The sequence below is a fragment of the Nyctereutes procyonoides genome, unplaced genomic scaffold (assembly GCF_905146905.1).
Source record: "Nyctereutes procyonoides isolate TBG_1078 unplaced genomic scaffold, NYPRO_anot_genome, whole genome shotgun sequence".
Classification (NCBI taxonomy): Eukaryota; Metazoa; Chordata; class Mammalia; order Carnivora; family Canidae; genus Nyctereutes; species Nyctereutes procyonoides.
In genome coordinates, this window is record NW_026575120.1 from 46390266 (window position 1) to 46402936 (window position 12671).

General features: G+C 53.8%; 1 protein-coding gene across 1 annotated transcript; it reads right to left on the bottom strand.

Moving 5' to 3' along the window:
- Nucleotides 1–874: 874 nt before the first annotated feature.
- DEFB1 (defensin beta 1) lies at nucleotides 875–11545 on the bottom strand. Its single transcript, XM_055335500.1, has 2 exons — nucleotides 11399–11545; nucleotides 875–1126 (listed from the first exon to the last, which is right to left on the bottom strand). The coding sequence occupies exons 1-2, from the start codon at nucleotides 11457–11459 to the stop codon at nucleotides 978–980; spliced, it is 210 nt and encodes a 69-aa protein (XP_055191475.1). The 5' UTR covers nucleotides 11460–11545; the 3' UTR covers nucleotides 875–977.
- Between the last annotated feature and the right edge of the window lie 1126 nt (nucleotides 11546–12671).

A 12671-nucleotide genomic window follows, 5' to 3' on the forward strand; every position in this document is an offset into this window, starting at 1 on the left:
GCTTTTCAGGGGAAGGGAGAGGCCTGGATGCGCTGGAATTGACCACCTGTTGTGTGAGTGTCACAGAGAAGGCCCGGTGGGGACTCATGTCCACACCACAAACCAGCCTCCCCTCCCCCGCCCTCCCCTCACAAGAGAGGGCTGTTAATGACGGAAACTGTGTCTAGGGGAGGGGGGCAAAGGCTTCAGAATGTTTGATTTTCATTTGTGCTGATAATTTATCAACGTGGAGCATGAAGTCGTCGCTGCCAGAGTAAGGACACAGCAGAACCACGTGTGTCATCAGGAGTCATAAAACACTTATTGGGCGAAGGGGGAAAGCGAGCCATCCTGGCTCACCAACAGGGGTCTAGAGGCTGGAGGAGTGGGAGGAGGAGCAGCGGCCGGGAGGGGTGCGGTGCTTCCTTCGCTGACTCCTGGCCGGGTCCTGGGATTGTGGAGCGGCAGCCCCCGCACGAGGCCTGGCGAATGGGAGCTACGAGTGCTGTGGCCATAGCGGAGGCTCTCCAGGGCTGCGGTGGACCAACCCACAGCTGTGCGCCCCAGAAGCAGGAAAGGCAGCAGCTCCGGGCTCTGCAGATGGGCTGTTTCACAGAAGAGGCTGTGGAGGCCGCGGCGTTTGGGGTGAGCTGCTGCTGGGACCAGGGAGGGCCTCGTGTGCATTGTCCCCTCCTCGGGTGTCCTGGATCTCATGTGCACACCCTGCATCGCCCACACGTTGGTTTGGTGATGACATGTATGTAGGTGACATCGCTCAAGCTTGGTCAGCACCCCCAGCCCTATGGGCCTGCCCTGGCTCTGCCCCTCTGACCTCCATAATTTCTCAACTTCTTCCAACAGGAGATAAGATAGATTCATTTTGGTCTGAAAGAGGTATGCTTAAAAAAAAAGTCTTCTTTTATTAAAACAACGATTACAAATACTTCATTGGACTCAATGGACTTCCACACACTCTCTCCAACGGGTCCAGCTCAGAGTCAACGCATGCAGCACTTGGCCTTCCCGCGGTAACAGGTGCCATCGATCCTGGTAAAGAGCGGGCAAGGGGAGAAGTTGCAGGTGCCTCCTTTCCTGGCACAGATGTACTGGTCAGACCTCTGGCCGATCCCCGTAAAGAAGCCAGCACCTGTGAGAAGAGAAAGAAAACACTTCAGACTCATGGCTTGCGGCCACGGTGACTCTAGAACACTTGGTAAAATGACCCTTTTGGAAGCACGTCGAAGAGCCTTCTCTTCCAAGAACTTTGCACTCAGTGTATCTCTGGGGCTGCTCCAGAGACAAGGCATCGCACGGGGCCCTCATTCTGAGGTCCCTGCCAGCTGTGGCCAAACGGAAGCCAATGATGAGCAGCGGGCTTCCAGGTGCAGTTCCCTTCTGCCCAGAGAGCTTTAAGGTGTGCGGGGAATTCACGTTAGTCCCCAAAGAAGTATCCTACTACATCGTACTAAAGCCCAGACACACACCTTGCTTCAGTAATGCTGAAGTCTGTTCCTGACTCTGGGAGCATTCCTAAACTACCCACCCCACTCCCATGCTGCCTCGGTGTACCATCCCCTCCACATCTTTGCTGAAATCTGGGTTCCTTTCAGGTCACCTTGAGAGTATGGCCATGCCGTAATGCTTTCATTGGAACCGGTTTCACTGTTTCTGCTTTCTTCCCAATATCTCAGAATCTCATCATCAGAAAGTGTCTAGATGAGTCTTCTACTCGATCCAATAGAGAACGAACTGCCTACGCTATTCCCAGTAAGTGACTATCAAGCCACCGTTTTGCTTGCCTCCATGGATAGGTCTTATGGACTGAATTGTGTCACTTCCACCAAAATGTGCATGCTGATGTCTTTCTTCACTGGCCAGCGCCCCAGCATGTGACTGCATTTGGAGGCAGGGCCTTTCAAGAGCTGATGAAGGTTAGATGTGGTCATAAAAGTTGTCTCGAATCCAATGGGCCTGGGATCCTCATAAAAAGAGGATATTTGGACAAAAAGAAGGACGTGTACACGTAGAGGAAAAGCCACATGAGGGCATGACAATAGGTGGCTGCTCGTGAGCCAAGGTGAGAGGCCTCAGGAGAACTGTTAACCTGCTGACACATTGACCTTGAACTTCAAGCCTTCAGAACTGGGAGAGAATTGATTTCTGTTGCTGAGGGAGACACCCTGTGCTATTTTGTTATGTCCGCTCCAGCTGAGTAACAAAACAGGCCATCACCATCCTGGGGAACAGTCCATTCAAATGTCATGTGTCTCTACTTAATCGGAAAGATGGTTTTCATACCGATTGAGATTGTCCTCTTACTTAATCCATATCCCTGTTGCAGCTATCTCATCTGACCTAGAACTGTGAGTGTCTCATGACTAGATATTTGGCAATGTTTGGGGACATTGTTGGTTGTACAACTGTGGGGGGTGGATATTACTGTGGGGTGGATATTACAGGTATCTGGTGGGTGGAGGCCAGGGGTGCTGCCAGAGAATGGGATGCACAGAACAGCCCTCGTAACAGAGAATTATCTGGTGCTAAATGTCAGTAGCACCAAGGTTGAGAGATTGTGGTGTAGACCATTGGTTCTCCATGCTGCATACACAGTCAGCTGAGATACTCTTAAAAATAGGGACTTAACTGTTATAAGGTAGTGTTGTAGAGTTTATGTGCTAAGATTTAAAAAAAAGTGGGGGATCCCTGAGTGGCTCAGCGGTTTAGTGCCTGCCTTTGGCCCAGGGCGCGATCCTGGAGTTCTGGGATCAAGTCCTGCGTCGGGCTCCCGGCATGGAGCCAGCTTCTCCCTCTGCTTGTGTCTCTGCCTCTCTCTCTCTCTCTCTCTCTCTCTCTCAGTGTCTCTCATGAATAAATAAAATAAAATCTTTAAAAAAAAAAACAAACCTTAAATGCATTTAATGCCCAGTAAAGAATCAAGAGTTGCTGGGCCACTGGTTTTCAAATTTTAGTCAGAACTGACAGTAGAGAATTCCCTTGTCAAGACTGAGGGCAAGGATCCTGGGGTCCTAGGATCGAGTCCTGCATCAGGCTCCCCACAGGCAGCCTGCTTCTCCCTCTTCCTGTGTCTCTGCCTCTCTCTGTGTGTCTCTCATGCATAAATAAATTCTAAAAATCTTTTTTTTAAATAAATAAATTTAAAAAAAGACTGAAGGAAGACAGAAAGGAAGCAAGGACAGTGCCTTCTAGTAATTTAAAAAATTAAAATTGTTAAGAATTTAGAAATTTGAATAGTTCATGGAAATAGAAAAATTGGAAATATTCTATTCATATAGAAAAAATAGAACACTGACTTGAACAAACCTGAAAATTTAGTTGAGATAAAAAAAATCATAGAAAAACACAACTCACTAAAATAAACAAGAAGTAGAAAATATAAATAGTCCCATAATTATCAAAGAAATCGAATCCATAAATGAGATTCTTGGCTCGGATGGTTTGGTAGCAAATCCTACCAAGCAACAAATAAGAAATTGTGTCTACACAGCACACTGTTTTTCAGAATGACAAGAGAAAGAACGTTCACCAGCTCATGGTGTGATACCAACATACATGGTCTTAATATCACCATCTAAAGAGATGAGCAAGGAAAGAAAAGGCAAACTATGGCTCAACCTCCCTGACCTGCAGAGAGGCAATGATCCTATATAAAATATCAGCACACAGAATAAGTAAATAAATAAAACCAGGTTCAGTTTATTTCATAAATCCAAGCTTTCATTGAACATTTGAAGATCAGTCTGTGCCTATTAATGGTTAAAATAGAAAAATCCTATGATCATCCCAACAGATGCAGAAAAACATTGGGAAAAGTCAACACTAATGTATGATAAGAACTTAGACGGAATTTCCTTGATTTCATGAAGAAAATCTGCAGAAACCTATAACCAGCAGTACACGTAATGGTCAAACACTGAAAACTTTTCATCTGAGATACCCAGCAAGACCAGCCTAATTTCAATCATCAATTGCATTGAACGTTGTACTTGAGATACTAACCATGGAAATAGCAGAAGGAAAGAAAAATGATATAAAATTGAAAGGAAAAATAAAATTGTCATGATTTGCAGGCATTATGATTATATGTGGACAGTCTAAAAGGAATTAAAAACAAATTTAATTTAAATTTAGTTTCCTGTATATGAGATCAATATAAAAAATCAATTTTACTTCTGTGTATTGGCAACCAATGGATAAATCACCGTATTGAAATGAAAATAAATGAAATTAAAATGAATCACCATGTTGAAATATCAAATACCTAGTGTTAAATCTAAGAAAATACAATACTTCTATATGCAAGAAATACAGTATTCTTTGATAAATTAAAGAAAAACAAAATAAGTGGAAATGGTATGTTCAAGCCCTGGAAGATTAATTTTTTTCTCAAATGTTAATTTCCTCCAGATTAATCTGTAGACTTAATACCACGAAAATATCAAGATTTTTGCAGTAAAACTTGACAAGTTTATTCTAAAATTTATGTGAAAATTCAAAGGACCAAGAATAGTCAAGACACTCTTGGAGAAGAAGGTAGGAGGACTTGCTTTACTGGATTTGAGACTAATTATAGATCCACTGCAATTAGAGTGTGGTAAAGACACAAGGACAAAACATACAAATGGGACAGAGTAGAGAGTAGAGAAAGGGACCCAGGTGCATGTGTGGAGAATCAGTGTAGACCATCCACTTAGGAGAATAGTAGTGGGGAGTGGCCTCCTCAGAGCTGGTTCTGGGACACCTGGATATTCATATTGAAAAAAAAATAACTTTACCCTTAACAATGTGGCATTATCTATCAAAATTATAAATTTCTTGTGATTTTTTTAAAGATTTTTTTTATTTATTCATTTGAGAGAGAGAGAGAGTGAGAGCATGAGCAGGGCAGAGGGGTAGAGGGAGAGGGAGAAGCACACTCCCCAGCTGAGCCGAGCATGGGGCTCGATCCCAGGACCCCGAGATCATGACCTGAGCCGAAGGCAGATGCTTAATTGACTGAGCCCCCCAGGTGCCCCAATTTCTTGTGCTATTTATCTATCTATCTATCTATCTATCTATCTATCTATCTATCTATCTAATATGTGAATAACCTAGGATACACCCAGCCCCCTACCCCATGTACCTAACCAACTGAGAAGCACACACAAGCCGAGCTGTATTATTCAGCACGAGTGCCAACGTGGGAAAAGTACCAGAAATATAGGAAGTGGTTACCAGAAAGGTCAAGCGAGGATTCCCACTGGGGACGGAGCAAGGGGCAGGTGCCCGAGAAGCCTGCAGGGGTATTTCTTAGGTGCCAGCCAAGTCCTACGTCTTGACTTAAACCCTGGTCCCTGGCTGCTTGTTTCATAATAACTCATTAAGTCGTACATTCCTGGTTTATGCTCTTTTCTGGATGCATGTGATGTTTTGCAGTTAAAAAAGGAAAACAAGTAAGAGTTGCTTCTGAAAGGTGTGCACATTTCCGGAACCGTGCACGCCCCACGGTGCGTGTAGCCGCTGGTGCCCTGCCCCGTCCTCACGTGGGTGCGGTGCACCCTGCGCGCGGGCTCGGGGGTGACTCGCACCCGCTCTTCTCCCCTTCCCCGAGGGCGATGGCACTCCCCGGGACTTGGGGCTTATTCCTGTCTAGGTCCTCACCAAGCTGGCCTGGGAAATGCCATCCAGCTCATCCTGTGACGGCCACTGGAGCACCATAAACCAGAGGAACGTGGAAAAAGAGAAAACTCGCTTCTGGGTAAGAATGAGGGGTGAGCCGAGGGGGCGGGCCCGTTGGGAAAGCAGGCGTGTGCCGGTTTCTATGCTTGCCGCAAAACAGGGCCTCTTTCAAGCGTACATTTATTGACCCACTACGGCTGGATTGTCCATCGTCCCGCGTCCATGCAGCTGCAACACCAACGACTGCTCTAGTCGGCGGCAGTAACAGGTGTTGGTTGAAGGAAGGAGGCTGGATTCGGTGGCGGGGAGCTCAGTGGGTCCGTCGCGGGAGAGGGCAGGGCGGGAAGGAGTGGGTCTGGGCACGAGCACAGGAGACGCTGGATTTTGGGGGTCATCGGAAGATGCATCTGCATAAAGCAGGGACCACGCCTTTCCACGCTACTCAGGGAACATTCCCTGCGCAGGCCAGACGCTGGTGGCTCAGGGAGCAGTAGGTGAAACCATAAAGATCAGCGGGGCGCCTGGGTGGCTCCGTAGGTGAAGCGTCTGCCTTCAGCGCAGGTCAGGAGCTCAGGGCCCTGGGATCGAGTCCTGCATTGGGCTCCCTGCTCAGCTGGGGGGTCTGCTTCTCCCTCTGCCCCCCCCCGCTTGTGCTCTCTCTCTCTCTCTCTCTCAAATAAATAAATACAATTTTTTTTAAAAGAAGATCAACACAGAGGGAGGCCTTCAGACTTTGCATAGAAGAGCCACAGAAAGAAAACTTCTAAAAAAAAAAAAAAGAAAGAAAGAAAACTTCTTAGAGAGCCTTTGAGGAACGGGAGACAGGGAGGGGAGAGAAGGGGGGACGGAGTGAGGGGATGGGGCGGATGCTGGAGCTCAGGCTGTCATTCTGCTCGGAAGTGTGGGCGCTGGTCAGCGGCGCTAGTGCCCCCCCCCCCCAGCAGAGCTGGAAGGCAAAACTGGAGAGCTGTGGACTCAAGCTGTCAGTTGCTTGGGCTAAAACGCCACCAGGCTGGGGTGAGAGGACATGATAAGGGGCTTTGCGAAGGAGGAGGCCCACCCGGGCGCTCCTGCCCAGGACGCTGCTGCCGGAGGGGGCTTGTGGGCAGGTCGGTGGCGGGACCCCCAGCTGCCTGGGCGCCCCTGCTGCGGCAGGTGAGGAGCAGACACGCAGGCCAGGGAAGGCCTCTCCAGCTCGGTCACCGTGGCTGCAGACACCCCTGCCCACGGCGGGGCATACGGGCACCTGGTGGCGGGCGGCGGCGCAACACAGTCCCAGGGGCAGGACGGCCTTCTGGAGCCGTCGAGGCGACACGGTGGGTGAGCCGAGGCTCTTCCCCTGCTCCGTCCTGCCGGGGAGGTGCTGCCCTCGAGCAGATGGGGCCCTCCACGGAGGCCTGCGCTGGAGGCTACAGGACTGACTTCAGCTCTGGGAATCTTCCTTGGTTTGTTTTTTTAAGGATTTTATTTATTTGAGAGAGAGGAGAGCGGGGGTGCAGGGGGTGCAGAGGGAGAGGGAGAAGCAGACTCCCGGCTGAGCCTGCCCCCGCCCCCACCAGGCTCCATCCCAGCCCGGGACCCCGAGACCAGGACCCGAGTGAACAGCAGGCGTCTGGTCCCTAGCCCCCCGAGCCGGCAGGCGCCCTCTCCGGGGCTGCTTCAGCTGTCTGGGGACGGAAGCAGCGCACGGGCACTCCTGCGGGACAGGCCACCAAACTCCAGACGGGGCTGGAACGGGACCAAAGGCCCGAGGCCCGGTTCCGCAGACACGCGGCCCATGGGGTCTCTGCTGGCCACGGCCCACTCCGCCCGTTGGCAACGCCCGGTGTGAGTTCACGGGGGTTTCTAATCCAGGTCCTGCCTCCGTGGTTCTTGCGGTCCACACCCAGGAGGATACGGGGTCTGGGGCCACATCTGGGATCCAGTTCTTGTTCCGTGCTGTCCGGGGACTTGAAAGGCAACTGTTCTGAGACTCACCGCCAAAAAGAAAAGCTCCGAACAGATGTGCAAAGTGGGGACAGCCGCCCCCGTGTGCGTGCACCCCCGTGTGCGTGCAAGACATGCTGGCGCCTTTGGACAGATGACATTTGCACAACTGCTTTGTGGGGACAGGTCCCTTAGCAGGCGCATCTGCGGGGCCTGGTTTGGGGGCCACGGGGCCTTGTGTCTGAGGCGAGGGGGAAGGCGTTTTCCTCCACGGGACCCACAGGCTGCAGCAGGTGCATTCCTGGTGGCTGGTGCCAGAGGTCAGACAGGTGGAAGGAATTTGGGCTAGCAGGTTGGGGTGGGGACCGCGGGGTGAGACACTCAGGTGTGAGCAAGGGTGCAGGAGCGGGGCGTCCTACTACCTAAATCTTCATTTTAAAGGTGAGGAAACTGAGGCCCAGACACCCGGGAGGGTGCTCAGTGCCCCGGAAGGGAAGGAGGGAGGATCCTGAGGAGTGGCCCGTGCCTCCGTCCCCGGGGTTTGGTCAGCTGCGCTCGAGCGAGGCGCGAAGCCCTGGGAGAGGGTGGAGCGGCTGGGGGACGTCCTCCCCGCGTCCCCGGGGCCACTTTGCTGTCGGCTGGCCCGCCTCCAGCCCACGAACCACCTGACTCTCAGTCTCCCAGTCTACAAAGCCTGGGGCCCACCCACACCCGCGGTTTCCTGCCACACAAGACCTCACTTGGGGCGGCCCCAGAGCCTCCCAGCCCCGCAACCCCCCTATGTCCCCACACTCGGTGCCTGGAGGGGGCGCAAGGCCCGGGTTCGAGTCCTCCCTCTGCTGTTAGCCGTCCTGTGGGTCTGGCTGAGGTATTTATGCGCAGAAGGAAGATAATGATTTTTCCTTCCCCACAGTTTGGGGAGAGAGCGGGTGGGGCGAAGTTAAAAGTGAGAGCTTTCGGGTTTTGCTGCTCTTCCCCTCCGGGCTCTCACCCGATATCCCTTCCGTGTGGTTTGTCTCTTTCCCACGCGCCCTACCTCCTGGCACTAGTTCGGGTAACTCGGGGCAGCACATGCAGGTGCCACGGCCGCCAGGCCGCCCGGAAAGTCGGTGAGGTAGGCTGAGGCAGGGCGACAGGGAGCGGTGCGGCCTGCGGGGACCTGGGGGCAAGCGCCCGTCCAGGGGGCCGCCGCGGGAGCTCGCTGCTGCTGCTGCTCGGGGGAGTGTGGCTTCGTTTGCTTGTGCTCTTAACAGAAGATACAAATCTGAATGTTATGTGACGCATCCGGAGTTTTGAATGGCAAGAAGGAAAAAAAATTTTTTTTTTCAAATGCCACGAACACCAGAATGATTTCCATCTTTCCTTTCCTTCTCAGCTTCCTCCAGGAAGCCTTCCGGCCCCTCGAGAGCAGCTCCGTGCCCCCGCCACGTGCTCCCTCAGCACCCTGTACTTAGTGGCATGTCACAACACAGTGGTAATTACACAATTAATTATAAAACTGGGTTTCTTGTCATGCTCTGCTTCTAGAACGTCAGGTCATGCGATCCAGGACTGTGTTTGCCTGGCTCTTCCCCTGTTCCCAGGGCAATGCCTGCACACGGTAAGTGGCTTTAACTAAATGTCTGTTGCGTCAGGGGCGCCCTGGGTGGCTCAGTGGGTGACGTGTCTGTCCTCCGGCTCAGGTCATGATCTCAGGGCCCTGGGTTCGAGCCCCCGCGTCGGGCTCCCTGCTGAGCCCGGGGAGTTGGCTTCTCCCTCCGCCCCACCCCCACTTGTGCTCTCTCTCTGTCTCTCTCTAACAAATAAATAAAATCTTTAAAAACAAACAAATAAATATTTGTTGAGTCAGTGAGGGCACAGCCTCAACCCATCCTGATTTCTAAACCTGGGTTCTCATCCGGCTGATGCAGGGGACCCACGTGGCCTTGTCATGAGACATCAGTCCGTGTTCACAGAAAGAAGATCTCTGTAGGATAAAAGGGGGCAACTCTTTTTTTTTTCCTGATAGGGACAAAAACTGCTAAAAGAGAATGTCAAGCCTTGGTCTCTTGCTGTGACCCTGCTGTCATTCACTGGGGTGTGTGAGCCTTGGCTTCCCCGTGTTGTGAGGGGATGAGCCCTCCGGGGTCCCCCGGAGGGGGTGAAGTGATCCCTTGAGAAGGCTCGGGGTGCATCCCAGTGCAGCACCTGCTGGCAGCAGCACTCAGCCCCCCGAGGGCGGCCAGGGGGGCTTCTCCTGGGGCGGCTGAGCGGGTCCTGCGTGCTCTCCGCCTCCCGTCCGCTCGCTGCCGTTCCTGGACAGAATGCCTAGGACGTTTGGCTGCCCCTGAGTAGCCTTGGCAACCCTTTCACGTTCTCTGCGTCCAGGGAGATGCTTATCGTCCGAGGAGGCAGGCTGCAAGGAACCCTTCAAGCTACAAGGGGGGCCCCGGCTTTTCCGAGCGTGAGCTGACCCTCGGTCAGAAGTGGGGCCGGGCCGCTCCGGACTAACGCACACGTGCCCACGCGCAGCTGAAACCAGCATGTACGCTCCCTATGCGGCAGGCGCCCGTATTTTCCATTGTCTTGGAAAAAAAAAAAAGTGGTGGCGACTCGCTACACCCATTTCTCCACCCCTCGAGTGGGGCCAGGCTGCAGACGTGCAAACGCTGCGTTGCAACACTTTCGTGCCCACTTTCCAGGAGGGGGGACTGAGTCACGCTCGGAGCAGCTGTGGCACGTCTGCGGGATCCAGCGCGGGCGGCAGAGAAGCACAGTGGCATCTTTCGGAGGATTTTGGAGCTTTCGTGCTCTACGTGTCCCCCCCACCCCCACCCCCACCCAGCGTGACCCGCTCATTTTGCAGATTGAGAAAGAGCTCAGGCGCCAGATGCGTGATTTGCTCGAGGCCACGACGAAACATGTCGCCTAGTTGGTTCAACGTGCAGCGTCCCGCATCCTCCTCCACCAGGCACGCTGCTTTTCTGACCCAGGGGAGTGGGAGTTTCTGGCCTCACAGGAAGCTCCCTCCTGGGCACGGGGGAGGTTTCCCACTCTGCAGAGGCCGGGAGGGCCTCCCAAGGAAGGCTGAAGACCACCTGTGCACCCTGACTGCCTGAGCGTGAGGTGAGTCAAAGGTGCAGGGTGAGCTGGCTTCGTGGGAGGGGCAGGTGGCACCTGCTTGCAGCAGGCCACCTGGGAGGCCCCACCCGGCGAGGTGACCGGGGTGAGCCGGAGCCGACAGCCTACACGTCTCTCAACCGGATGGATGGGAGGCTGGCCTCTGGACGCGAGGAGCCGTGTTGTGGATGGAGTAACTGGTCCCCTTCCACAGAGGATACTTCCTAGATGTCCCAGACACAGACGGAGGGGACAGGAGATGCCCAGGCTACCCGACACTGGCCGTGCATCCTGGCCAAGCCCTGAGGGCAAGGGGCCCCAAACACAGTCAGGGATGGAGCCCTGAGTCTGTCCCCCGGCCGCTGGGCTGCCCGGTGGGCCCGGGAGCGTCATCCAGGAGTGCTCCCTGCAGGACTGGGATGTCAACCCCAGATGCTCCCTGCAGGCCCGGGAGCCTACGCCTGGGATGCTCCCTGCAGGACTGGGAGCATCAACCCCGGGTGCTCCCTGCAGGCTGGGCCCTTGGGCTCTGGGGGGTCATTCTTCAGGTCCCAGGCTCAGCAGCTTGCCCACTGCCGGCTACCTAACCGGCCGCTCAACCTCGGGGATGCTTTCCTGCCACCTCCCCACCCTGGAACAGCAGAGGTGGCTGTCCTCGGAGCTCAGACCCTGGACCCCCGGCGCAGGGGGAAGGCCCCCCGTGGGCCTCAAAGCTCACCTGGGGGCAGGTAGGAGAAGAGAAGGCACAGAAGCAGCAGCAGCAAGTAGAGAGGCCTCATGACGGCCGCAGGCTGGGCCGGGATGCCCAGGGAAGGGAGAGAGGCTCCTCGCAGGCCGGGCTTCCTGAGGCTTCTGGAGGCTTCCAGAGGCTGCCAGAGGCGGGAGTGCCTCGGTATTTATAGGGCAGGGATTGCACAACCGCAGAGGTGATCTGAAGGGCGGTGTCGCAATGCAGAGTGAAATTCTAATAAATAACCTCTCGTGCCACTTGCCCCGAGTCGTCGGCGAGTCACGTGGACACGTTTCTCTGTCTGGCTGCGACTGGATTCGGCTCTCAGCCCACTGATCGCTTTCCTGCCTCCATCGCTTTGCCTCTTCCAGGACGTCATGTAGGTGGAACCAGACGGCATGTGGCCTTTTCAGATTGGATTCTTCCGCCTGGGGATTTGCTCTCAAGGTTGCTCCCCGTCTCCTCATGGCTTGATGGCTCATCCCTTCTGAGTGCCGGGTAGTGTTCCACTGTCTGGATGAACCAGGGGTCACTGGCTGAAGGACGTCCTGGTTGCCTCCAAGCTGTGGCGAATCTGAACACAGCTGCCGTGCACGTCTGGGTCAGGCTTCGTGCGGATGCGAAACTCCTTTGTGTGGGTATCAAGGAGGGCAATTGCTGGGTCATATGGTAAGAGGTTCAGTTTGATTAAAAACTGCCCACCGCTCCTCCGGGGTGGCTGCCCTTTCCGCAGCCCACCCCCCCCCCAAGGGCTGAGCGCTCCTGTGGCTCTGACGGCCTCCCCAGCACCGGGTGTGGCCACGGCTTCCAGATTTCGGCCACACTCGCGGGTGGGGAGGGCTGTCTCCTGGATTTCAGTTGCATTTCCCTGACGACATGCGATGTGGAGCCCCTTTTCTTGTCCAGCCTTCCTTTTTTTCCACCTCGATGCATGTTCCTAGGAAGCTCTCAGCTACGGCTTCTCAGCTACGGGGTCTCTGGGAGTCCGAAGGCCTGGTTTCCAGATGGGGCTGAGTCTTCCCAACCTACAAGGAGGGGAGTCTCAGTCCTTCAGTTGTCAGGCTGAGGCGTGGTGTTAGCTAATATCTGAGGATCGCTCGAGTTCCCATCAATCCTAAAGATTTAAACTTGTTTTGTCTGTCGTTAATTTTCACAATTCTGCAAGTGGCTTTCGTAGTGACTCGGTTTTCGTGAGCAACAGCAGCAGCTCTGGCTGGTTAGGCAAGGGAGGAGTTTCCCAGGGGGACGATGGGTAGCTCAC